Consider the following 26,784-nt stretch of genomic DNA (forward strand, 5'->3'; position numbering starts at 1 on the left):
TTAGTCATTGTGGCAGGGGATTTCACAGTCCACTGGTTCGACACTATTGTCTGGCTAGGATCCTGCCGGGGCTGCCAATTTGGCATGGCTGCCTCAGTGTCTGCTTGGTCAACTGCTGGCGCCCCAGGTGTGTGGTTGCCTCAGGTCTCAGGCCTCTCCAGTGAGGCACCTCTCTAGTGGGCACGCACTCGGCCGAGCTGGGGATGGGGTCTGTCAGCAGCGAGGCCTACCTGCTCAGTCGTGCGCTGGCATCATGGGGTGCATGGTCTCCATGGGACTTAGGCCTCTCTGGTGGGGTACCTCTCTGGTTGGTGCGCACTTGGCTGGGCTGGGGATGGGGTCTGGTGGTGGCAGGGCCTACCTGTTCAGTTGTGTGCTGGCACCACGGGGCGCGTGGTCTCCACGGGACTTGGGCCTCTCTGGCAGGGCGCCTCTCTGGTTGGCGCACACTCAGCAAGGCTGGGGATGGGATCCGGTGGTGGTGAGGACTACCTGCTCGGTCCCGTGTTGGCGCCACGGAGCGTGTGTTCTCCATGGGACTTGGGCCTCTCTGGCGGGGTGCCTATCTCTAGGTGTATCTCTTGAAAGATAAAAAAAAACACTAAAAATTTTTTGTTTATTTGATTGTCTATCTGATTAGCTTTAAAAATATATAGTCTGGCAGCTTTTGTTTTTTAATTGGAAATTTTATTCATTTACTTTGATCACAGTTATTCATATATTTAGACTAATTTCTGCCATCTTATTTTGTACTTTCTAATTATCTTGCTTTTCTATGATTTACTTTCTTTTCATTTTTACTCTTTTTTTTCTTTTGGGTTGATTACAATTTCTGTTCCTCACCCATTTTCCCCTCTGTCCTGTGAGAGGACATGTAATTGACTCCTTTTCTATACGTGGTTACTGTGAAATTTTAACACGTACATTAAAAGTCTAAATGCAATATCTTCACCCTCTAGTGAAATGACACAGTAACCAAAAGAACATTTTAATTCCCTCATCACACCCTCATTTTATGCACACTATTTTTATCCACTTAGTTCTGTTGTGTTAATCCCACAAATTAGACAACATTTGACAGTGATTTTACAGACAGTGTCTGTTTTCATCTTTCCAAATGCTCACCATTCCTCCCTGCACCCCAGCCCTCCCTTACCCCTCTCCACAAGGTTCTAGAGGGAGATGTGAATGGGCGGGAGGTAAGAGTACTCTGCTGCAGTCTGCCCAGGACTCTGCCAATGCATGAGATTCCTCACATGTCCGTGGTGACACGTGCAGTGCCTGCAGGTTGCTGGGCCACATGACCAGGATGAGCAGAGGGTCCGGCCGTGCTTCCTCCCACTCATTCCTTCTGCTTGGACTCGCATGTTTCTACAGGTTCCCCACGATCTACTCACTAAAGAGCAGACTTCTTAGCAGGTCTTGGTGCCCTTCTAACTCCCAGTGTTACTTCACATCCTCTGCTGAACCAGGTGCTGTGGGGGCATGCCAGCTCTCCCATTGCTGGCTCGTTACCTCCGGCCAAGCTAATCTCTCAAAGCTTCCGCTTCTAGTGCAGTGCTCAGGTTAGACAATACGGAGGCAAATTCTTTGTCAACTCTAATATGCTGCCGTCTTATTTTTGCTTGCTTTCAGCATCCCCTTTAAGTGATGGGGATGATGAGTAAGAGTGATTTGGAAACTCTGAAGACTAGATACACGACAATGTTTTTGAAGTTCACTGATCTCCTCTAGAAGATGACTGTTCCTTCTTGGTGTGACTGCATGACTGCTGGATGAGACAGAGGTGGGTGGTCTGCCTCGATTCTCCAGGTGTCTGTCCAGGCTCTGCATGCTCTGCATCTGCTCCCGTGTCCAAGCACTTGGTGCTTTCTCTCTCAGTTCTGAAACTACATGTGACCCAACCCGGACAGGACACGAGAAGGTGCGTGCACAGTTTCCAAGCTGATGCACAGCTGTACTAGAGAACTTGACCAGATGGTGACTGATGGTGACCCCAGAAATGTCTGTATTAGCATTATAAAGCACTAAATGGTATAGAGATACTGTTTACCAGCGTCGCATGGGAAAGCGCAAAACAAACAATCGATATAAAAATCAATCAACCAAACCAATCACAATCTCTTACTCTCACGCTCATGCACACAACCACAACATTTGGAAATTTCAACCAGAAACACTTTCCTGTCAACTCTAATGCTGGCATCTCCCAAGTCACCAGTGAGAGCTTCCAGCTCTTTGGCCATAGAAAACCCACAAGTTGTTCACCAGATGGTCCTGCAGGTCTGAACACCTGACTTTAGAACGACTGTCCGGGGTGAAGACAAATAAACCCTAACCTGATCAGTTGAACNTTTTTTTGTCTGCCTGTGTTATTTTAAACAGCCCATCTTCAAGGTCAGAAGTTCTCCCTTCTGCTTCTGCAAGCCTCCTGGTTAAACTCTCTGTTGTGTTTTTTAATTTTGTTGAATGAATTCTTCAGCTCAGCAAGCTCTGCTACATTCTTTTTCAGGGCATTAATTTCCTTGTACAGTTCTTCTTTCAGGTCCTGTATACTTTTCCTCATTTCATTGTGTTGTCTAGCTGAGTTTTCTTATATCTCATTTAGTTTCCTTAGAATTATCACTCGAAATTCCTTGTCAGACATTTCAAGGGCTTCTTGTTCTATAGGATCTAGGGCTTGAGAGTTATTACCCTTGGTGGTATACTTTCTTGATGTTTCATATTTCTGGTATCTTTCCTTTGATGTTTAGTCATTGTGGCAGGGGATTTCACAGTCCACTGGTTCGACACTATTGTCTGGCTAGGATCCTGCCGGGGCTCTTGGTGCTTTCTCTCTCAGTTCTGAAACTACATGTGACCCAACCCTGACAGGACACGAGAAGGTGCGTGCACAGTTTCCAAGCTGATGCACAGCTGTACTAGAGAACTTGACCAGATGGTGACTGATGGTGACCCCAGAAATGTCTGTATTAGCATTATAAAGCACTAAATGGTATAGAGATACTGTTTACCAGCGTCGCATGGGAAAGCGCAAAACAAACAATCGATATAAAAATCAATCAACCAAACCAATCACAATCTCTTACTCTCACGCTCATGCACACAACCACAACATTTGGAAATTTCAACCAGAAACACTTTCCTGTCAACTCTAATGCTGGCATCTCCCAAGTCACCAGTGAGAGCTTCCAGCTCTTTGGCCATAGAAAACCCACAAGTTGTTCACCAGATGGTCCTGCAGGTCTGAACACCTGACTTTAGAACGACTGTCCGGGGTGAAGACAAATAAACCCTAACCTGATCAGTTGAACCGCCCCTTTCCAGGGATGCCAGGCACTGTGTCTGCTTTGAGTCTGAGAATCTGCTTTTGCACACACATGCATTCCCAGACGTATATGACCACCCTGCAGCCAGCGTTAAATGAAGACTGAGCCATTCTAGAAATCAGGCTTCTGACCCCACTCGGCTCCCATTTTGATACCTTCATTCAGGTCATTTGATTAGGACCCACCAAGCCTACCCACCCAGAGCGTGCCTGCCAGCCCCAGAGGGCAGGCATGCATGCACACTCTGTCTCTATTTCACACTGCCGGCCAGGCACAGCCAAGGGCAGCCCTAATGGTGCACACAGGTCAGGAGAAATATTGCGGGGCAGAGGGTCCACAGCCATAGCCTCCCGAGTGGGACAGACAGATGTGTCGATGACCTCCTCTATTTCACACTGCCGGCCAGGCACAGCCAAGGGCAGCCCTAATGGTGCACACAGGTCAGGAGAAATATCGCGGGGCAGAGGGTCCACAGCCATAGCCTCCCGAGTGGGACAGACAGATGTGTCGATGACCTGAGAGCAAGATGTTGGTGACTGAGAGTCATGGTAGTATCACCAAAGGTCTAAAACCAGGAACCATTAAAAATGGCCTCTGGGTTGTGACTCTAGGGAGGGAAGGTCTTTTATTTGTCAGTGTTTCTCTATCATTTGATTAGTGTACTGCTTTATGAGGACTTTTTTTTAAGAAGGAAAAACCATGAGTATTTATTTTCCATTCAGTAGAAATTTTCCTGCAATGATAGTGAACTGAATCTCTATATTTCAATACTTAGTGCTAATTCTTAAAATCCTCCCCATGCCCTGCCTTCAAATCTTATTCACATGATTGTCTCTTTCTGTCCAACTCAAAAACCTGCATGCTGCACATCCCTCTGGCACAGAGGCAACTCTCAAGGCTCAGGGAGGCAGTGCACAGCACAGAACACTTTATGAGGAGCAGCTGCTGAGCTGGGCAAATATGCAAAATGGTTGAGAGAAGAGAAAGACTTCTCAGAGTTAACTTCAGGTTTGTTCTGTCTTCCGAAAGCAGTGTGCAAGCAGCTTCCCCATCTGTCTCTTTACCCTCGTGTCCCCAGCACCTACTAGCCAGACTCCACTGACCAGCATATCTAAAGCCCTCTCAAGAAAAGCCCTTTGCAGCTTCCCTTGTCTCTTGGCCCCTGAAGACTCAGAGCCTGCTGCCCCAGTGCTGCCTGCTGTCCCCTCTGCACCCAGTCTCCACATGGAACAACCATTGGACAAGGCCAAGAGGCAGCTTAACAGGTCTTCATCCTTCAACACCAGTCGTATATTCACACTGTAACAGGATCAGGAGACATCTGAGTGGCACAGACAGGCCCAGCTGCAAGGGCCTGGGTGGGAGCCTGAGGACTCCAGTGCCTCCTGTGGTACCTTACTAGCTCTGGAATAAACACGAAGGCCTCTTCCGTTGGCTTTGGGCAGCCTGAGTCTCTATATGCTATGTTTTAATTTGGACTTGAAAAGGGGAGAGTTTAGCTTCATCAGGCATTAAAAGCCCTTTCTGACTGTCCTGGAAGACCTGTTTGATAAGACTTCCTACCGTCTTAGGTGCACACACAGCACTACACTAAGCCTGGCTGCGGGCAGGTGAACATGCACCCTCACCATCCTGTCACGTGGCTCCTGCACTGGCAGGGTGGCCGGGACAGAGCCATTTTGCAGTTATCAGCTGAGGCCCAGTGTATGGGAGGAAAACCCTGGACTGCAGCAGAACATGAAACAATTTCACATCAGGCCAAGTCCTCAACACAAGCAGAATTAGTGCTAAGAGGTTAAAGGTTATTCAAGGTCATATGGATACGACACAGGTCAGGAACACTGAGAAAACTGATTAATATTATTGTGTAATATTAATATTAGTAGCAACTAACAGCAGCATGCAGGTAGATAAACGATAATGAGAAGAGAAGGGTGAAAGGGAGACAAAGTGAAAACTCACATCCGGGTGGGGGATGGCGTACTGTCCCTGGATTGTGTAGGCCTGCAGAGAGAGAGAGAGAGACACTGTCAGCTCAGGACATGGCTGGGCCTGGACTGTCACCTACCAGCGGCCCTCCCTGCACAACAAGGGCCCTCTGATGAAAGCTTTCTCCTCACTGGCATTTCCTCCTGTTCACTTCACTTAGGACAAAGGGTCAGGGAGGCTTCTGGTGGCCTGAGTCACAACCAGACAAGTGAGCCCAGGGGAGCCGCACTCCATCTCCCTGAGAGCTGTGGAAGATGCCACGTCAGCAGGAGTGGCAGAGAGAATGCAGCCCTGGGCTTCCACTCTTACTCCTCCAAGTTCTCAAAAGAAAAAAACTGAATGATCTGTTTTACTCCCAGTAAGAAGTCTACTAATTATTAACCTTTTGAAATCCAACCTTCAGAGTAAATACTTTTTGTGAAATGTTTAACGCCAAGAAATCCAAACAAAAAGGGAAAGGCTGAAAAGATAACCAAAACAAATTTTGCAAAAGCCAGATTCAGTGAGAAATGGACCTAAGTCAGTCACAGGATTGACCCAATTTGTCGCCTTTCATATCAAATCTTCACTTGACACCCCTGAAGATGGGATGGGGGTAACTGTTCTGCAGGTGGGGGACTGGGGGCAGCATACTCGTGGCACATCCTTCCAGGAGGTCATCGTGGGGTCCCCAAGGCTAATTTTGGTTTCATTATTTCCCTCATCTTCAAAACAGTGACTGGGACCATCTGCAGTGACTGCCCGACCTGTGGCCTCCTCCCACCCACCTTGCCCTGAAATCCTGCTGGATATCAACAGGCCCCATCGGTTAAGATGCTTTCAGGTAGCTTGGAAACTCATGGCCAAAGGACAAATGAACCCACAAGGAGTCCAGGGAGAGTAGAGACCACAGACGAGTTGCAGAAGGTGCCACACCAGGCCTGGGTGGTGGCATGTGTGTGAGGGACACAGCTTCCTGCACCTGAACACGTGGGGCCCCCATGCCACTTCCCATGTGATGTATACACTTGTGGGGTCCCTGTGCATCTGAGAGGGACAACTCGGGGAGGCCATGTGTCACTTCTGTGGACCCCAAACCCTCCCACAGGTTTTGAATCTGCCCAGTTTCCATCATCAACAACCTAACCCCAGGAGTTAAAGGCCCAGTGACCACCTGACAGGGACCCAGCTATAGCCCAGCTTTGAAACAGACTCAGTCCTAGTGGGGTATGGTCCCAGTCTGGGACAGCTCTGCTGCACTGGTGAAGGAAGTAAAGGAATCTTATCAGACACAGCCAAGTGTCCTTGCAAGAAAGAACTGGAGGTCTCACTGACCCGTGAGGAACAGTGTCTTGAGACCCCATCCAGATTTTGTAAAGTTGCTTCCAGGGACACATTTCAATGTGTCACTGAACATAATAGACCCCAGACTGCTGTCCCCAGGCCAGACCTGTGATGGCTCAGGACCTGCTGCCTGCTCAGCCCACCTGGGTCCCAGGAGGTCAGCCTGCGTGTCTGAACTGAACTAAGCAAGAACTTAGCTTAGGTAACTCATTATCCTAGACCATTTTAGTTTTCTGACTTTTTACTCACTTTGAGTAGTTATGTTTTACACCTGCTCATTTCTTAACAGGCTCTTCCTGAATGAACCCATTATCATACTTGATGTGCTAGAGACGTGGAGGCAGCTGACAGAAGCTGCCCGCTCTGCAACGGGAACACCATGGCCAGCTCTGTGGGGTCACCTGCTCTGCAGTGGGAACACCGTGGCTAGCTGTGTAGGGGGCGCCTGCTCTGCAGAGGGAACACCGTGGCCAGCTGTGTGGGGGGCACCTGCTCTGCAGAGGGAACACCTGCAGGCCAGCCATATGGGGGACGCCCATTCTGACAGGCATCTTTACAGTCCTTGACTGATCCAATTTGACAGAAATGCGGGAACACCATGGCCAGCTCTGTGGGGTCACCTGCTCTGCAGTGGGAACACCGTGGCTAGCTGTGTAGGGGGCGCCTGCTCTACCGCAGGAACACCGTGGCCAGCTGTGTGGGGGGCACCTGCTCTGCAGAGGGAACACCTGCAGGCCAGCCATGTGGGGGACGCCCATTCTGACAGGCATCTTTACAGTCCTTGACTGATCCAATTTGACAGAAATAAAGCAGGGCTAGATTCTCAGGCCATCTATCACTCCCTCACTTCTGAGTGTATATTCTCGCTCCTCTCCTGGGTTACCTGCATGCAGAAGTGACTCCCATGTGACTCTGTCTCCCAACACTCAACCAGACTAACCACTAGCCAGACCAGACTGCCAAGGGCACAGGTGCTGGACTCTATAAAGGCTGACATTTTAGTGACAGCCTAGGGCACAAATGCTCATGGCACAGTGGCTTCCAGCTACTGTAACTGGAGAGGTTGGTGCTACTGCCTGTTTCATAAGTAGAGAGATGAGCCGGGATAGGACCAGGGGATGCTGACCAGAGTTCCCCTGTTGCAGCTCCTGCCCTCAATCCATGCAGCTTTATAGACTCCACATTTGTGTGTATAAAGACACCTTCTTTTTGGATAAAATCACACATTTTACCACGATATCACCATGGATCTGTTTAAACATTAAGGTGGAGTCCACACAGGTTACTAACCTTCTAACTAAGATGAATTTGGGGGGGAAGGCAATAGACACGGAGTTTTGAACAAGGACTTCTCCAGCTGTGTGATGCTGTGTGCCCTGTGCTCCCTGAGGCTGGTGAGGTGCAAGGGTCATCCCAGGTGCCTCAGGGGCTGAGGCCTGGCAAGTCTCTTGCCTCTCTGGGCCCAGTTTTCTGACCTGTAAAACGGGGCTGTGCCATGTCCTGGGGCAGCTGTGAGGGTGGCATGTGCACGTGTGGGTTCTTTGCCCACAGCAGGGCAGACCTGCAGTACAAGGCAGGCTGGGGAGAAAGCACGGCTGCAGAGAGTGCCCTGCAGCTGTGACCCATGCCAGCCACATGCCAGCTGCTGTGTCACCTCACCATGTCCCAGCACTGAAAAAATGGAAGCAGACTCCCTGTCCCTCCACCCAACATGGGAAGATCTGATAAGATTCCTTTACATCATTAGAAAAAATGAGAAAAAGTTTCATTTGCCTTCTCTCTCTCTTTTTAATGATAAAGAAAACCTTATGCCTGTTCTCCCCTGCTTGGGGTCACCTTGGGGAAGCCTCTGTCTCAACTCTCCCTTGAACAAACACACATGTCACGGCCGACTGGACACAGAGCTCTTCTAGGCCAACCCCTGGCTGGACTTTTCAAAGTCTGTCTGCTGCAGATGGGCTGCAGTGACCTTGAGGTTGCTCTCCACTGCCCAATGACAGGATGTGACACTGTGAGGAAGCTGGGCAGGGCTCCTCTCCTCTAGAGGCCCTGCCAGGCCAGTGCCGGTTGCAAGCACAAGCTCCTCTGCCCAGTGAGAGGCAGGGCGGGCTCGCTCAGCAGGGCCTCTTCCCTTCCATGTGAGCAGCTTGGGAGTTTGGGGACATGTGTTTCAGGGGAACGTGAGAGCCTACTTCTAACAGTCCTACTTGCTTCCAGCATGAGCTGTAAAGTCACCTAGAATGCCCCTGCCCCTGACTATTTAAGCTTCTTGAAAACATCCAAGAACTAGATGTGGGCAGCTGTTGCCCAGGTAGAACCAGGTGTGCACGTGAATCGGAGGGTCCATCCTGTCTTGTAGGACACCGTTTCCAACACTGGCCCCCCATGATCCCCTGCCCCCAGTGCCCGGTGTGGGCCAGGAGAGCTCTGTGCCCAGCGTGCAGTGGGGTGGGAGACGTGCACGTGAGAAGGCAAGAAAACCTGAGTGCACTAACGGGCAGCGGCGGGTGCTGCAGTAAAAGGCTGAGGTTGGCAGTGGAGGCCGCGAGCGGGTCGGCTCTTACCTGACCACCTGCAAAAATGACAGGGGTGGAGGCGGGCTTTGGGCGGTAGGGAATGGTGGCACCTTTCGGTGGGGACTAGGAAAAGGGACAGGAGAGGGAGAGAGAGGTTAGAGCAGCTTCGTAGCGTGGCAGTGGGGAGGCCACCTTCCCGAGCCCACCCACTGTTGCGCCGGCCCACCCTCCCCAAGCCCCCAGACTGGGCTGAGGCCACAAGGGCATCATGGCCACCGCAGTGCCAGGGGACGGGGACACAGTCCACACCACCAGGAAGTGGAGGAATGCCATCCCTTGCAGAACATGTGGCGGGAAGGGTGGATCCTGCATCTGCACCATGTTTACTCCAGGGGGCTCCTCCCTGCCAAGCCCAGAGCTCTGGTTTAACAGACCTTGGTGGCCACGCTCCTCAGAGTAACCATCCACCCTCAACACACCCCTGTGGCTCAACCCTGGCAGGACATGGCGGCTTGTGGCTATGTGGAGTGTCAGTCCCATAGGGAGGCCAGCTGGGAGGGTCACCTGTCAGGGACCCTGCTGGGAAGCGCTGGCTGCTGCCCATGTAAGCTCCTGCAGAGCTTGCTCACACTGCTGCTGGCCCTTTCTCATGATGCATCCCTGCCAGGATGCAGGCAGCACCAGCAAGGCCGACAGGGCTGAGGTGACACAGGCGTGACAGCCCTGTGTCCTTAGAAACTCGCTCTTAAATCATCTGGGAAAAGCAGAGCCTCTCCCACAAGGCCACCGTGGGAATTTATGCCCAACCAAAGGGCTTTTCTCAGCCTGTGGTGACAGTCAATAGAGATCACAGAAAACTTCGACAGGGCTGAGGTGACACAGGCGTGACAGCCCTGTGTCCTTAGAAACTCACTCTTAAATCATCTGGGAAAAGCAGAGCCTCTCCCACAAGGCCACCGTGGGAATTCATGCCCAACCAAAGGGCTTTTCTCAGCCTGTGGTGACAGTCAATAGAGATCACAGAAAACTTATAAACACCCAATTTCACTATTAAAATGACCATTTTTAAAAAAGCTTACAGACTCCAAATAAAATATTCCACAGTCATAATGAGACTTGCTATAGTTTCCCCTGATTATTCTGTGTCTAAAATAAAGGATCAATATTCTCAAATAGCAGAATTTTCAACCTAATGCCTCCTTCTTCTTGGTCAGAAGTGATCAGCCCCTCCTGGTTCCGAGTTGTTGTCTCCCGTGGGAGCAGAAAAGCGAATCTGGAGTTCCACGCCTGAGATGGGGAGGCCAGAGCCTGGGAGCTGTGCCAGTGGGGGCAGCCTTTCCTTGCTGGGAGTTCCAGGGCCACGGCCCACTCTTGGTAAGCTGACCCTTGGCACTTAACTGTGACCTGGGGGTGCTCCTCACACTCAAAATGCAGTGAGGGGGGGACAGTTCAGCAGTGTGGGTGGCAGCATTGACTTCTGACCATGCTGCCTGACCTTGTTGAAAGGGGGGGAAGGGGCTGCCAGGCAGGACTGTGAGCTGACCCAGGCTGGGCTCCCAGGGAAGGTCATCTTCAGCATTCCTGTGGTTATGACCAAGTGCCTCCAAACACCCCTGTGCAAACTGGGGCTCACTGTGGTTTCACAGACTCCGAGTCTGTCGCCGAGAAACGTGACTAAACAGAGTGTGAACAAGAGTTGCCCATTGTCACTGCATCTACTGCATCTGTCACCAAGCTCTGTGAGAGCCTCAGCCTTGGGCCGCCACCCCTGCCCTGCAGCTCCCCTACTCCTACGGTGGCGTGCTGACTCTGATGTGCATCTTCTGATGGAGCTGGGGCGCAGGAGGCGCTGGGGCCGGAGGGTGGAGTCCGTGCAGACACTTGTGTACTTCACAGGCCTGTGGGATATGTCCGCATCCCAGGTGGCACTCCTTCCGTAATTTCATGGTGTGAGGCACACCCCTAACCGAGCTCCAAAGTCCTCTGAGGGATGAGGAGGGTCTCTACGGCCCCTTTGCTTTACTTTCCCATTTACTCCTCTGGAAAACGGACCTGACTGCTCATAGGTAGGTGTGAGAGCTCCGTGATGGGATGAGAAATGGCATGGCAGCCAGGCCAACCCTTGTCGCTGATGTCTGCATGTCACACTCATCACCTCACCCCTCACAGCTGTGGGAAGGAGACGGGAAGCTCCAGCAACTGCCCTGGGCAACAGCACCCACAGCTGTGCCCAGCCTGCTTCCATGGGGGCTACAGCAACTGCATTCAGGACCCTGACAGGGTCCCATGTTATTCTGTTCTGCACAGCTAGCCCTCCACCCCTACTAGGGATGGAGGGAGGCTGTGTCCCTCGCAGAACCATCCATACCCTCAACTGCCATGGCAAGGGTGCTGCCCCCACTACACAGAAATGCATGTGCTCCTTGCGCCTTCTCCACAGGCCACTCACCACTGCCACACGGCCCAGCCGTGGGGCCTCCTTGTTCCAGTGGCTGGGGAGACTGAACGGAGAACTTGGACCAGCACCGCACTGTCACCCTGACCAGTGTGCGGGAAAAATTTCAGAATAGGAATATTTTGAAAACTAATTTTTTCTTTTTTTACCTTTTTTTCCTCTTCCTAGAAATGCTATAATTGAAAAATATTTTTGACTTCACAATATCATACTTCAGAAGAGTAAAAACTGCAAAAACATTTTAGACAGTTAAACATGGGGTTTGAACACGTAGCCAAGTGTGAGAGAGAGACAACTGACAGCTGCCTAACAAGCTTGGGCTCCCGCGGGAGGCACGGAGGTGGCGGCCATCAAAGCCGACCGTCTGAGGAAGGGTGACCTCATTTCAGCTGCAGGAAAGACCACCAACTGTTGACAGCTTTATGAATTTTCCTTCATTTGGGTATCAGTGGAATTTAAGTTTCAGGGTGTTTCTTTCCTTCCCAAAATCTCAAGAGAGGCTTTACTTGCTCAGCTGTATCTTCTTTGCTTCTCTATTTTAATCTTCTTGGTTGCTTATCTCTATTTCTATGTTTGGGGCGTTTTTTAATGTTTTTCCTAAACTCTGCCCTTTGCACCTTGGTGGCAGATCCTTGCCGCCATCTGCAGACATGATGAGTGCAGAGTGGCCTCCTCTTCACCCCTCAGCCCTGCAAGCCCCGTCTCCAATGTGGACGAGCTCCACTTCCCAGGCTCCAAATCTTTCCTGAAAATCCTCTTCTCATCTAGGCCCAGAAGCAAAGGGGCTTGCCGCTCTCCACACTCTCTCCCCAGTGAAGATGATGGACCCACCTGAGTTGGCATTCATGGTGCAAGGGCTGAGGCCAGCAGCCACCCCTCCCCACAGTGCCCCTACACAGCACTGTTCTCTGGGTTAGGGACCCAGACCACGCTCCGGATGTCTAGCCCCCATACTGCCCTGACCGCATGAATTCTCAGGACCTAGGCACCTGAGCCCTTGCTGATGGTGCTAGGAAGCCACACCCAGGGTGGGGCCGGCGCAGGGCAAGGGGCAGCTTGCTCCGGATGTCTAGCCCCCATACTGCCCTGACCGCATGAATTCTCAGGACCTAGGCACCTGAGTCCTTGCTGATGGTGCTAGGAAGCCACACCCAGGGTGGGGCCGGCGCAGGGCAAGGGGCAGCTGGGGCATGTGCCAGCCCACGATGCACAGACGGACTGTACCTCCAGCATGACTACACAGATCTGCTTGACGCACTGGATGATGGCGTCTGGGGTCCCCGAGATGGTCACCGCCCGCTCTGTGGAGTTGGGTAACATATCCCCGGCCACCTGGACCTGGGCACCTGTGGACTAGAGGAAATGGACATTGGAAGGGGAAGGGCAGAGCGTATGGAGGCTGCGTAGGACCAGCTGGGCTTCCTAATTTTGGGGAGGCGGCTGAGGCAGTTGCACTTTGAGAATTCTTCAGTGCAAATGTGCCTCAACCGGTCAAGCTGGCGCAAGATGCACCCCCTCCCCCATCCCACCACCTCGAGGCTGTCCCGGCACCTCCCTCCATGCCAGCCCTTTGCACGCTCCCTCAGGAGCATCCTGACATCCTGGGGCAGGTGTCTTTCCATCCCAGCGAGCAATGCTAGAGGGGGTGGGCAACATGAGGAGGGGGTGTTTGGAGGGAGACGGAATGACTCTTCAAAAACGTGGAATTCTATCTCCTCTGCAGTTTTAGGTCACAGAGAAAGATGGATTCTAGCTGTGGGGCAGGAGTCCAGATGGGGGCGGCTACCCTCCTCAGGCTTTCGTGTGAATATAAGATCCACACCTTGTGCAAACCCATCCAGCTGGGACAGGGTGACGGCTTGGTGTCATCCCCAGGAGCTGAGACCTGTGGATGCTGAGGCGGACACCTTCTGGGGGCAGAAACCAAGCCACACGTCTGGGCATCACGGCGGCAATGCCTGGAGGCCCGGTCCTTCCCTGCCCTCCCCAGCAGGGCCTCTGTGCTGCATGATGCAATGGGTGGTCCCCAGTTGCTATTTGCTTATTGGATTGTTTGTCCCTATTGTAAGCTTCCTGTGGCAGGGTCTGGCGCTTGCAGACATAGCAGGTGATGCTCATAAGGCCACCCCAGGATGTCCATGCCTGCTGGAGACTCCACCTTGACTGTAGCTGGGAAAGGTCCTGTTACCTCCCTGATCTCCTTGATCTTGGAGCCACCTTTGCCAATCAGGGACCCACACTGGCTGGCGGGCACCACCAGCCTCAGTGTCACTGGGGGCTTGCTGGTGGCAGGGCTGTTGCTCATGGAGTTGATAATGTCCTAGGGAGGAAGAAAGACACGCGTGTTGGCCAACACTCCGTCCTCAGTACACACCAATGAACGGAGATGCAGGCCGAGAGGAAGTGTTTGGGATGCAGGCCAAGAGGAAGGGTCAGAGGTGGCTGTGTCACCTCTGCTTCTCCAGCCATATCCAGAGTTGCTCGCAGAGCCCCTATGCATAGAGAGGGACACAGTGGAGACCTCAAGGCCAGGTCAGGCTCAGGGTGGACAAGGAGATGTTGGCCAGATGGGCAGGAAGGGGCCTTGCACACACCAGGCACTCACACCACCCACCCAAGGCAGGGCAGTCACCGCACTGCAGGGGGGCTGGGGACAGGAGATGACAGAGAGGATGAACGGACTCAGGGCTGACCTTCGTTATGAAGACCTGCAGGGCTGACACATGAAGTGTGAATGCTGGTTTAAGGAAAGGGGACAATTGAAGTGGAAGACTGGTGGGGGGCTGTGTCTGATGCCCCAGGCTCAGCTGAGGCTGGGATGTAGGGGAAGAGGTGGTGGGGTGACAGACTAGGATGTCCAGGTGTCCAGCCTGGGGAAAGGAGATGTGTCACTATCCCAGAAAGGAGAGGGGACAGCAAAGGGTGAGATGAAGGGTGGGATTGGACTTGGCCTGCCTGGGCAGCCAGATTGTTTGGCTCATGGTTCTGATGCTCAGGAGACAGAGCTGGGCTTAGGGTTTGGGCTTGTGACTTACTAGGGTGGGTGGCACCTACAGCCATCCCCACAGGGAGCATCCCAACTGTGAGGAAGCCAGGGCTGCATGGAGGCCAGAGGCCACTGCAGCATGCATAGACAGGCTTTCTACCTGCACTGTGTGTGACCCTCACAGCTTTGTGCCTGTCATCAATCCCAGGTTATGACTCATGATGACACAATTTACTCTCTACCAAACAATGCCAATTTTCCTTCTGGAAATATCAAGCTTATGGAAAATAGCTTGACAGATGATTCCCAAAGTGCCACATCCAGGAGGAAAAGAGAGATGGAGGAGGAAGAGAAGGTGTCCCTGCAGCAGACAGCCGGGGCCAGAGGAGAGCTGGCTGGGAGGGCAGGGAGTCCCCCTAAGGGGCTTTCATGAACAGGGTTAGAGACAAGGAAGTTGCCAAGAGACTGTGGCCTTGTGACTACACCGCATGGAAACCCTGGGGAAGCCTCTGGGGTTTTGTTCCTCGCAGCACCGGGTCGGGGGAGAGGAGCTGCACCCAGACAATGCAGGGAGGCAGCCACGTGTGGGCGGGATGCGGAGACTGCGCATACAAGTGGACGTCAGCCAGGCCACACAGGACAGGGAAATTGTGATTACAGCCTCTGCAGTGACAGCCCAGAATGGTCAGGACTCAGCCAAAGACTCAGGACCAACTAGAAAAGGCCAGGTATTCACACCTAAACCACCCCCTGGATGCCCCTCTCCTAGTGAGCCGCTTCCAGGGCATACAAACCTGAAGCCCTTCCACTTGTCTGAGATAAGCTTCCTCTATAAAGTGTCTGCCTACGCAGGTGATGGTAGCCGACCCCTTGCCATGGCCAGCTCCTAATAACCTGCCTCTGTTTGGTCTTGTTGGACAGCCTTGTTTATTTCCACTTGTTGGAGAGGCCCCACTGAGGCCCGTGGGCACTGCCTGTCACTGCTGTGGCACACAGCAGCCCTGCGCCTTGTGAGGACATGGGCGTCCACACAGGCCGGGACTCTGTCCTCTGTGCCGAGCTCCTCGGCTGTTTATCTGTTTCATGCCTGGGTTTTGGTATTGGTCCCTCTTTATTTGGCATTATCAGTGGCCGCTCCTTTTCATCCCTTTGCTGGCTGTGTGTGACGGCCTTGTGTGGCACCTGTCACAGAAGAGAACCACTGGCCTGTGGTCTGAGCTCACAGGCTGGTGGGTCTGTGGTTCTCACTGCTCCAGTGTCCACCTGGAAGAGCTTTGCTTTGAGTCACCAACGAAAATGGACAAGGCTGTGCTTCTGACCCAGAGAGAGTATGCCCTCTGGCTTTCCACATGCTGGGGCTGAGGGAGGCTCTGTGTTTGGAGGTGGCCAAGATGTAGGGCACATAATCACTCCATCCTTGCGGACCTTCCTGGCGCTTGCAGGGTGGTCTGAGTCTAAATCCTCCCCTCCTGCAGGAAAAATCCTTCTTGAATGCATTTTCACCTCCATGCTAAACCTTGCACCTGTCTTTCTAAACAGCATGTCTTCACCAAGGGTGATTTTTGCTGTCAGTGGCCACCCTGGGGAGCATCTGGCTTGATAGAATTGCTCCTTTGAGAGGTGCCTTAAAAAAGAAGGGAAAAAATATTTCTCAGGTCCAATAGGCAGCATTTTTTGATTTTTATAAAGAGGCTGACTGAAAGATTCTTTGGCAAAGCTAATAAGCAACTTGAGAGACTCTGGCAACAACCTACCAGACTTGGGTCTCATTAGCCCTCCCCATCAGTCCTCTGGCACCCCCACATTCAGCTTGCCCCTTCCCCGTGTCCTTTCCATCTGTCTCCTTCATCGACTTCACCCCCCACCTTTCCAACAACTCTCCTAAGACCCCCAAGTACCAGGTGCCTGTAAAAATCCATCCCACCATGAGCCAGGAATATAGGCAACTGCAGAATTTAAACCTTGAACCAGAGCTGAATTAAGAGCTATAATATAAGGATTTCCCTAAATCCAGATGAGAGCAGCAACTATCAAGAGAAGAACTTAGAATTCTTTTGGGTACATATGACCCAGGGTTACCTGAACTGTATCAACCTGACTCTCTTTCCACGAATAAGACTGAGGGTCAAAAAAAGGCCCCAAAGGATGGCAAAGTCTCCTAAAAGCCACATATAAAACATTTCCAGTAAAAATTGACTGGACCAATCATGCAAAAAGAGAAAAGATGAAACTATCGGGAACTTATAGGACAGACTACAGAACACCTTCTGCCAACATTCAGGAGTAAAAGATGGTGCCAATGTGAGAGCAGCCCTTCGGTCCCACCTAGTCCATAGAGTTAAGCCTAATTTGAAAACAGAAATTAGAATGAGGACAGCCCTTTAGCTGAACTACGGTGCCTGGCAGCACATTCTGAGGGCTTGGGAGAAAAGAGGAGACAGGGTGCAAACAGATTCACTGCCCAGCATTCCCCAACCTGCCAGCTTCTGACAAGGCTGTTTGCAGCTATGATCCCATTTTAAGAAAGAAAAACCGAGACAAAGGAGATACTCTCAGTTCAGATCAGTGAGAGTGCCCTGAGACTGGAAAAGAGGGCCCAGCATCCCTGCCACAACCTTTACCCTCAGGGCGAATAAACTAAGGGTATCGATGACCGTCCCCATCAATCTCTGATGGACATGGGGCTACTCTGTCCACGTCAAACCTGCCAACTTTACTCAACCACCCACACGCAGGAGTATTTCAAATAACCTGCAGATTTTCGCTTCTTATTTCCCAGTCTTTAACTCTCAGACCCTGTCTGGAAAACATTCCATCCTGCTGTGACACCCTTGAAAATGGAATGGTACCCTTAAATGTACATCAGAGACTGTTTCCTGGGGTGCCTCTATTCACAAGCAAGTTGTGTCTGCTCTGAGTGCACCTTTGCCTCCTCTTTATGTTGGACACAGACCCCAGATAATGACCTTGCCACTGTGCCTGACACTCAGTGGGCTGGAAATTCTACTGATATAGGCAAAATAACTGCAGCAGCACCTATTAAGTTTCAGACAGGCTCTACTAAAGTAGTACCAGAACTCCCCTGTCCCCTTGCTCCAGAAGCAGAGGAAGCACCCAAGCCTGCATAGGGAAGATGCATGTCTTCTCATGCCCGCCTGGCCCTGGTGCATGCCTGGCCTGCCAGCAAAGACAGTGGATGGGTGACATTGACAAAATTGTTGTCCCCCACTTCCTCGCAGACTTAACCGAAACACCGTCCTGTCATCAACCCCTCTGGAAGCCACCTGCTTCATTGCAGTGGACCTGCACTCTGCCTTTCCCAGTGTGTCTCAGGACCGGGTGAGTCAATACCTTGCTTCTTTCCCCTGGGGAGGACAACAGTACACCTGGACGGTCACGCCCTGGGGGCCACTGAATTCCCCTCCTTCTTTCCCCAGGTCCTCAATCAAGACTTAAAAGACCTAAGTCTCCCTGGTGACTTAGTTCTGATACAACATGCAGATGATTTCCTATTTTGCTCAGATAACAGGGAGGCCTGTGAAAAGGGTTCCATCTACTTGCTCTCAGCCTCAGCAGACTCTTGCTGAGCACTCTGACCTAACACTATACCTCAAAACTGAGACTGGAGGTCATCAAGCAAGGCATGTGCTATGGGCTGAGCTGTTCCTCTAAAGTTCACATGTTGAAGTCCGAATCCCCAATGTGACTGTATTGAGAGACGGGGCCTTCACAGAGGTAATCAAGGTAAAATAAGGTCATCAGAATGGGCCCTAATCCAATCTGACTAGTGTCCTTATAAGAAGAGGAGTTAGGACAAAGACACACACACATAGAAAAGGCCATGTGAGGACACAGTGAGAAGACGGCCATCTGCAAGACAAGGAGAGAAGCTTTAAGAGAAAGCAACCCTCATGGCACCTTGATCTTGCACGTCCAGCCTCCAGAACTGTGAGAGAATCAACGTCTGCTGCTCATGCTGCCCAGCCTGTGGCATTTTGTTATGACAGCCCCAGCAGACTACAGTGCTACAACTAATCTAAGCTCTCCTTTGGAATACAGTCCCCTCCCTGAGGTAGCTGACGGCAGAACTTGCTGCACTGACCAGGGCTTGTCAACCAGTCAAAGGCCCGAGTGTACATATGCACAGATGGCAGGCGTGCTTCTGCGGCAGCCGGGACATTGGGAAGCTTTAGAAACAAAGGGGTTTCTCACCTCTGCTAGAACCCTATGCAACATGAACAGGGCATTAAGGAACTCTTAGATACACTCGTACTTCCTAGAGAGGTGCTGATAATAAAGACTGAGGCCAACGCCAAAGGAGATAACACAAATTTGAAGGAAATGCTCTAGCAGATCATTATGCCGAGTGAGCTTCTTTAACAAAAGTTATGTTTCTATCTAAACCCTCAAAGGATAGATCTCTGGAGGCATTCATAGAGGCCATTACAAAATACCAACATTTAGTTCCTGATGTTGAAAAGGAAGACTGGAGAAAATGTGGCTGTCCCTGTCACTCAATCTCTGGTTTTCTTGATAGCTGTGGGTGGTACCAGATGATTTCAAATGGATATTAAGCTAGGTCAGTCCATGAAACTGCTCATCATGAAATAGACAATTGGTGAGCATCTTAAATCCACATTGGTGGGAAACTTTATAAAAACATCTGAGGCTATTTCAGGCCACATGTTGCATATCAACAACCCGATCCTGGAGGTGAGGCGTGGCCCAGGACCAAGACCTCACAGGCCCTGTGAGCACCATCAGATGGGCTTAATCCAGCTTCTGCTGTCCATGGGGTTTGAATATGTTTTAGTTATTGTATGTCTATTTTCAGGATGGGTTGAAGGTTTTCCTTTCTGAAAATCTACAGCTCTTAAAGTTGCTAAGAATCTGCTTGATTCTGTTTCCAACCTGGAGCGTACAAACTTTTACATCCAATGTCAAGGTGCACACTTCACAGAGCCATTATAAAAGACCTCAGTGAGTGATTACCCTCACTCAAAAACTACACTGTCCTCATCATCCACAATCTTTTAGAAAAACTGAAAGAACCAATGGCATCTTTAAATTAAAATTATCAAAACTCTCAGAGTCCCTTGGCCTCAGGTACTCCTACTAGCCCTATGGCCATGCAGGCCACTCCTGTGGGGACACCTCAGTTATCCCCTTTGGGTTGGCAACTGGAGGGCCCATGCCTTTAGGGATTCCACCTTGATGCCAGACTGTGTCTGCTGCAGGCAGAGATGGCAAAACAGTGCAAGGGCCTCCCCATGCCCTGCCTACCACCAGCAGGTTAAGGTGCTATCCCACAAAATCTCCCAAATGTCCTCTTCACGATCTTCAAACAGGAGATGTTGTCTATTGGAAGAAACATCAAAGAAAAGCTTCTCTTAAATCTCACTGGAAGGAGCCTAACTACCCAACTCTTAACAACAAACACAACACTGAAACTCCAGGCAGTCAATCCTTGGCCACACACTTCACAGTTAAAACAGCAATTCAGAATTCCACACAACTGGAAAGTTACTCCACCAGGGGACCTCAAACTGAATTTCTCAGAGATCCTCTAGAAGTAGCCATTCTCCAGAAATAGACAGGTGATCCAAGACCTTCATTGCAAGTTGGTGACCATGGACAACAGACAGTCCCCACCTCAGATGCCACACCAAGACCCCTGCCTAATTTCTGCTGTTTTTCATCTGCTTGCTAACAGTCCTTCTTCCTCTTATTTTCTACAGACCCCTCGTTGTCATCCACTTCTAATGGCCCCTTTTCTCTTTTCTCCCCACTTTATGATAGCTATTGGGTCAGAACACACTCATTCTAATGCCATTCTTAGATTATTCCAAACAGCAGCCACTGCCCTCAGTCTTACCAACTACCAATATGCTATCAATTCCTAGACCCCAGGATAAAAATCTCTGGATAGTTCTGATTTCATCAAATGAAACCCTAGGGAATTACAGTTGATGGTGTTTCCCTTGTGTCTACATGGACAATTGACCCTAAAAAAGTCAACCTGTGACTTTGCAAGTGTCCCTTTCTCCCAGAGAAATAACCAGTTATTAAAGTCTGTTAACAGACCCCAGGTAATTATAACTTTAAGATCAACAACTTTCATGAAGCAATGCGCCAAATACTTACCACCTAGGAGAGACTAACGAAGAACCAAATTGTCACCCAGCTAATGTAAGGCCTCGAGTCCAGCTCTGCGTCACCAGTAGTGACTTTTCCCAGGTCTCTACGTGACTCTACCAGACACTGCTTTCGTTGGGGCCAGGACACCTGGTAATGTCTGCCTCAGACTGGCACCTCGCCCTTGACTGTCCAGGTACCTGCTGAGAGGAGCTGCCGACTCGCTGTTTGTAAGAACCCCCGGCACAGTGCTCCTGTTGGCAGAGGTCACACAAACAGGAAAGCCTGTGGGAAGCCTCTCCCTGGCTCTGGCAGAGCTACCTATGACACCACCTCTGCCCCACACGGAGACAGATCAGTCTCAGCTCACTGGCACAGGCCGTGATGGACATTTCTGACAGAAAAATTTACTCTCCAGCTTGATCACTCCTTTGAAAAAAAACATGAAATGCATCTCTAATTAACTTCTGGTGATTAAAAAAAATGGAAACACATAAAAATATTAAGATTCAACTCACTGAGAGAAGAACACAGAAGTACCATGTACACACACACACATACATACTTACATGCACCAGCATGCAAGTGTACATGTCTGTCTCTCCACCTTTATCTGCCCACACTAAGCCAACATTAAGATTCAACTCACTGAGAGAAGAACACAGAAGTACCATGTACACACACACACATACATACTTATATGCACCAGCATGCAAGTGTACATGTCTGTCTCTCCACCTTTATCTGCCCACACTAAGCCANATGCACCAGCATGCAAGTGTACATGTCTGTCTCTCCACCTTTATCTGCCCACACTAAGCCAAACTACATCAGCTCTCCCTGGGGGAGGTCAGCTGCTGTGGGTGGGTGTGGCTGAGGACCAGGGTCATGCCAGCCAGGGCTTTGTTGAGGGCACTGCTGGCTGGATGCTGTAGGTGTGAGTGCAGTACAAGGGTCAGGGGCAGCTGTGTGCCCTGGGTGGAAGGTGTGGGGTGTTTTGAGGCTGTGCGTGGTGCTCTGGGGGCAGGGTCTGAAGAAACGTGATGAGGTGGGCTTCTCCAACACACGCAAGCTGGGAAGGAAGTGGGAAGGACGGAGCAGGAGGTTCCTGGGAGGCCAAGGAGGTAGGAGGAGCCCAGAGGAGCCTGTGGCTGAGCAGGGCAGCCTGTGTAGCTGGGCTGCCCCAACTCCAGATTCAGGGGAGAAGGGGCCCGTGGAGACAGCTGGAACCAGGCCCGCCCACCTCACCTCCTCAAACTTATACGCGATCATGGCAAAGGCCTTGAAGATGGCATCCGTTGGGCCCGTGATGGTCACGATTCTCTCTGGGCAGTTTCCTTCTGAGATGTTGATCCTCGCACCACTCTAGGACAAGAGCAGAGCAGACCCCAGCAACCAGATCACAGCCACTCGCTCCATCAATGCAAACACAAGCTTTGGCCCCGACTGGCCACCTCATCTTTCAACAGTAATCTTTTCAGTAATCTCCCAAAAAGGGAGGAATTTCAATTAGCAAGAAGAATCCAAGTGATCTCTTCCCTGCACAGGGAAGTACAGAAGGCCTGCACCACTCCAGGTGCACTGCATTCACCACTCACGCCCGGCAGAGACCCTGCCACCCCTGTGAGCACAGGCAGGACTGCAGCAGGGCCGCGAGGGCCGCAAACAGCACCAGCTGAGACCCTCCTGGCCTGAGCATCCTGACCTGCCTGGAAGCAGAATGTCATTCAGGGCAGGCCACACTCACCTCCTCCCGCATCTTCTTCACAGTCTCTCCTTTCTGGAAAAAGATTTAGACAACAAGGAGAAGGTGTCACTCATGGCCCCACTGAGGAAAGACTCATGAGGTACCCGGAGCTGCCTGTCGCCAGCACTCACAGCTGTGCCCCCAGCTGGTATCGGGCCAGCCAGCCAGCCTCTGCACTGTGCAGGTCAAACTCCATTCTCACCTCCCCTTGTGGCCATTTCGGGTGAGGAAACTGAGGCACACAGCTGGCAAGGGTGGGGCGGGATCTGCCCTGACTCGTCACACCAACCATGGCACTTTATCCAGGGGGCAGGATGGGTCTGGTCCACAAGGTGTGTGGCACAGCTGCACAGGGATCCTAGTCACCCCCATCTCTCATGGTGCTGACCCTTCGAGGCACCCCCTGAAGCTCTTGTGAGAAAGAGCCCGGATGATAAACAGTTGAAGGCACCCCCATGAGATAGGATGATGGAGGAAAGGGACACCAGGGACCCCCAGAGATGGTCTAAATGTGACCAAGGCAGAGGGCAGCCTCTCCTTCCCCACAGGCAGCAGACTTCCAAATTGTCTCTTACTTTCCCCCCTTGGAAACGTGTCTTTTATTGTAGAATGGGAACATAAAGAGGATTCATTACCCTTCACTATCAGTCACTGGAGATTGCTTAGGTTACACAGCCTGCTGAAGAATACAAGCAAAATAATTCTTAGTGGGGTCTCAAACCTGCAATAAAGGACTGGCCACCAAAGCAGTGGGTAGGGGGGCTGCCAGGGGACTAGCTGGGGTCTTATTAGGGCAGGATGGAGGGAGGATGCCTCCCCTTTGCTCCCACAGAGCCAGGACCAGCTTCCACGTGGTGCAGCTTGAATGCCAGGAGAGGACATTGACAGGGCTGTGACAACCACACTTCCCAGCACTGGGGGCTGCCACCGCCCTCACTGTCCCCTAACAGAGACCCCAAGGAAGGCAGAGAGTTCATTCAATAATTACCTTCCCAATGATGCTTCCAACTTCCTGTAGGAATAAAATCACAAAAAGATGATGTCATACAGCAGAAGGAGAAAAAAAATCTGGAACAGACTTTGCAAATGGACTCTCCTGTCTACCTTCCTAATATGAGTGAGGAGGAGAGATGTTAGAGTCTGTCACGAGGGAAGTGTCCAAGCCGGGCCATCTATAAAGGGGCCACTCACCTGACCAAGCGCAGGGACGGAGCTGACTCTGACTGACGCTGCCTGCAGAACACCAGCTGCTCTCCAGAGAGAGAATTCAGGAGGCACCCCTAATGCACTTAAGGCCTCAAGGAAACCCCACAGGAAATACACGAAAAATAAAATCTCCCCAAGTCTGTGATATAAAATTTAGCACTGTTATTGCTCTGTGACTTATTTTCAGAAAGTAGAATATTCAGAGAAGCGGTGGAACATGCCACCACAGTTGTGAAGTCAGGCCCGGGACGGTTCTGGGATGTGCACTCCCAGCTGGGCCAGGCGGCCACAGCCTTTCCCTACCCAGCAGGATAGACCCAGACAGGTGCTCTGACAGCATGTCACTCAAGGTAAGGCCAGGCCTGGCGTCTAGCTGCAGAGAATGACATCCTTCAAAATCTGACTCATTTCCCTTAGTACAACCAAGTCCTCAGCAGTGACAATGTTCCTGGGGAAGGCCCTCGTCTGCTGAGGCTGGGCAGGAGGGTGTGTGTGGCAGGGGCTGTGGATGCATGCGGCAGCTGGGCAGGATGTAGTGACCTCCCCCACCCCGTCATGAGTCATGAGGGCACCCTCCCCTCCCATGGAGTGTGGTGATGCCTGTTGCTGCTGGAGGTGGGGACCGTGTAACTGACCTCACAGAGAGCCCTACCCCTGGTGCATGCCTGGCTTCCGACACTTAGTCAGGAGAAGGAAAGCTAGGTGGTTCTGGCTCCATCACAGAAACGGATGTTCTGGGTGTGAGCACCACCTCCGCCCCAGGGAGGAGGGCAGGTCTCCTGGAAATCTAGGATGCGCCAGTGAGACAGGTGCTGGAGCCCAGAGCCTCTGCCAGCCTCCCTGGCAGGAGACCACAGGCAGATCTGGGAGCTGGGTTTCTCATGAAAAAACAGGAGACAAAGGACCCAGGATGAGGCCTGTGCTGTTGGGCCGGAGCTAGAGGTGTGCGCCTCAGGGCTACACACAGAGAGATGAAAGTGGGATGAGTGTCATGTAAACATGTGTGGCCTATGTGTACACTCCCTAGCTCTGTCTTGGACCTGCAATCGGTGAGAAGCAGAGAGACACGCAATGCCCCAGTCTTGGCTTCCAGACATTCCTGTCCACTCACAGGAGTCGGGGCTCTTGGAAAAACGGCTGAGCCAGGAACGGGACAGGAAAAGACAGGACGGGCATGAGTAGCATCTGTGCTGAAAGGTGAGACTGTGAGAGGATGGGGACTGAGAAGCTGGCCATGTCATGGGCAGCATGCACATCAAAATAAACCCTGACAGTCATGGGACCACAGCCCATGGGACAAAAGAGCAAACCCTGCATCCAAGAAGATATGAGTGAGTGATACGTGCATGTGCTGAGCGTCTGGTGACATGTGGCACATTTGGATAGCCTCTACATCTCTCCCTGCCAGTGATGTCCTGCTGACAAGGCAGGAGAAGCAGCTCTTGGTGCAGCCTGGCAGGCATCACCCGCCATGCGACCCATGCAACCTCCACCAGGAATGGGGTGCAGTGAGATCTGGGCAGTGACAGGGAAGCTGCTGTGGCACTTCTGCCAACAGCGGGGGGCACCAGATGAGGTCAACGTGAGGGATGTTCCACAGAAACACTGGACGGCCACTTTCAAAATGAAAGTCTCCAGATTGACGGAGACTAAAGAGAGATAGTGAGGGAGTGCTGCGCGTGGTTCTGCCTGGAGACCCCATTATCAAGGGCAGGAGTGCATGATGTGAACACCCTGACTTTGGGGATGTGTGGTGGACATGCAAGGGAATGTCCTTTTGTGCAGAGAACACACACTAAGGTAATCAGTGCAGGTTCCCCCAAAATGTAATTTGGACTGTACTTGGAACTGCTTTGCAAGTTTGGACCCCAGTGGTGGGCATGACCCCCCCTTCTCTGTGGCTCTCTGTCCTGCTTTCCATACCTTTCCATGCATCAGCAGGCGGATAGTCAGGGTCACGTTCAGGCCACCTTCTGAGACCTTGGACTCCATCTTTCTCCCAAAATGCGGCTGGGGGTGGTGGCTTAACGTGCTGAGGGTGCTATAAGGAAGGACAGATGGGGCCCAGATGGCGTCACCTGGAAAGAGAGGACACAGCTGCTGCTAGCCAAGAACAACTTTGATGGCCAATGCCCATCTGCAGGTATCCTGGTTTCACCGCCGGGCATGGGATGCTGTTGCGATTACCACGACATGCTGGTGAGCTTCACCTACTGGGGGCATGGGAGTCACGGAAGTTCAAGGGATGGACTTTGGGGCGAGCCCACCAGGGCTGGATCCTGGCCCACAGCTGACTAACCATGGGACCCTGGGCAGGTCATTCCAACCCTGTGGCCTCAGTTTCCACATCAGTAATGAGTCACAGGAGCACCTTTCTCAGAAGCCAAGGGTGAGAGGAGTCATCCCAATAAAGCCCTGGGAACGTGATGTTCCCATAGCCAGCGTCTGCAGCTACGCAAGTCTCTCCTATCGGTCATGGAAAGGGTACGTGGGCAGCAGCAGTGGCAGCAGTGGTGACAAGGTTTCCACAGTACAGTGCTGCTTAGTGGACAGAGGAAGGGCTGGTTTGGGGGGATGTGTGTGTGGTGCGGGTCCTGGACCCTGGGGATCCACATGAGGCTCAGGGTGGGGTGTCCCGGTGGACCACAGGGCAGAGAGCACAACAGGCCTCCAGAAGCTCTGCATGCAACCTGCCCAGGTGTGTACCTGAGAGGTGGGTGGAGCTGCCAGAATGATAAAGGAGGTAGTCATGGAAGCCCTCAGAGGAACAGAGGGTGCACGGTGAGTTCCTCCCACACAGTTCCACACCTAGTCCTTCAATAAACAGAAATCCACGCCACATGCCTAATGAAATCCTGCAGGAAACAAGTCCTGTGGAACCCATGTGTGTCCACCCCTGTGGCAGCTGGGCTGCCTGTCACCCTGCACAGATGACTCGATCCACCAGAAGGAGAGACTATTGGTTACAAGTCATGGCAAAAATTTTTTCCTCAACAAAACATCTCTGCTAAAAATATGCTAAAAGAAAAAAAAAATATGAGGGTACTTCAAAAAGTTCATGGAAAAACAGAATTGAAAGATGATACAAATCTTCCCGT

At 51.6% G+C, this 26,784-nt stretch overlaps 1 protein-coding gene across 3 annotated transcripts in view; it reads right to left on the minus strand.

Annotated features, from left to right (window-relative positions):
• Positions 1 to 26,784, minus strand: part of PCBP3 (poly(rC) binding protein 3) — a 96,876-nt gene that overhangs the window by 26,401 nt on the left and 43,691 nt on the right. For 2 of the 3 annotated variants that reach the window (XM_008581108.1, XM_008581107.1), the window contains exons 2-9: positions 25,610 to 25,764; positions 23,469 to 23,492; positions 22,481 to 22,513; positions 21,982 to 22,098; positions 13,801 to 13,932; positions 12,837 to 12,965; positions 9,206 to 9,280; positions 5,292 to 5,333 (exon numbers count right to left, since the gene is read on the minus strand). In XM_008581108.1, the coding sequence (XP_008579330.1) occupies positions 5,292 to 5,333; positions 9,206 to 9,280; positions 12,837 to 12,965; positions 13,801 to 13,932; positions 21,982 to 22,098; positions 22,481 to 22,513; positions 23,469 to 23,492; positions 25,610 to 25,764 (707 nt within the window). Of the gene's footprint in view, positions 1 to 5,291; positions 5,334 to 9,136; positions 9,281 to 12,836; positions 12,966 to 13,800; positions 13,933 to 21,981; positions 22,099 to 22,480; positions 22,514 to 23,468; positions 23,493 to 25,609; positions 25,765 to 26,784 lie in introns of all 3 variants that reach the window. The other variant, XM_008581106.1, reaches the window with a different exon arrangement.

Source organism: Galeopterus variegatus, unplaced genomic scaffold, assembly GCF_000696425.1.
Source record: "Galeopterus variegatus unplaced genomic scaffold, G_variegatus-3.0.2 Scaffold2267, whole genome shotgun sequence".
NCBI classification, from domain to species: Eukaryota; Metazoa; Chordata; class Mammalia; order Dermoptera; family Cynocephalidae; genus Galeopterus; species Galeopterus variegatus.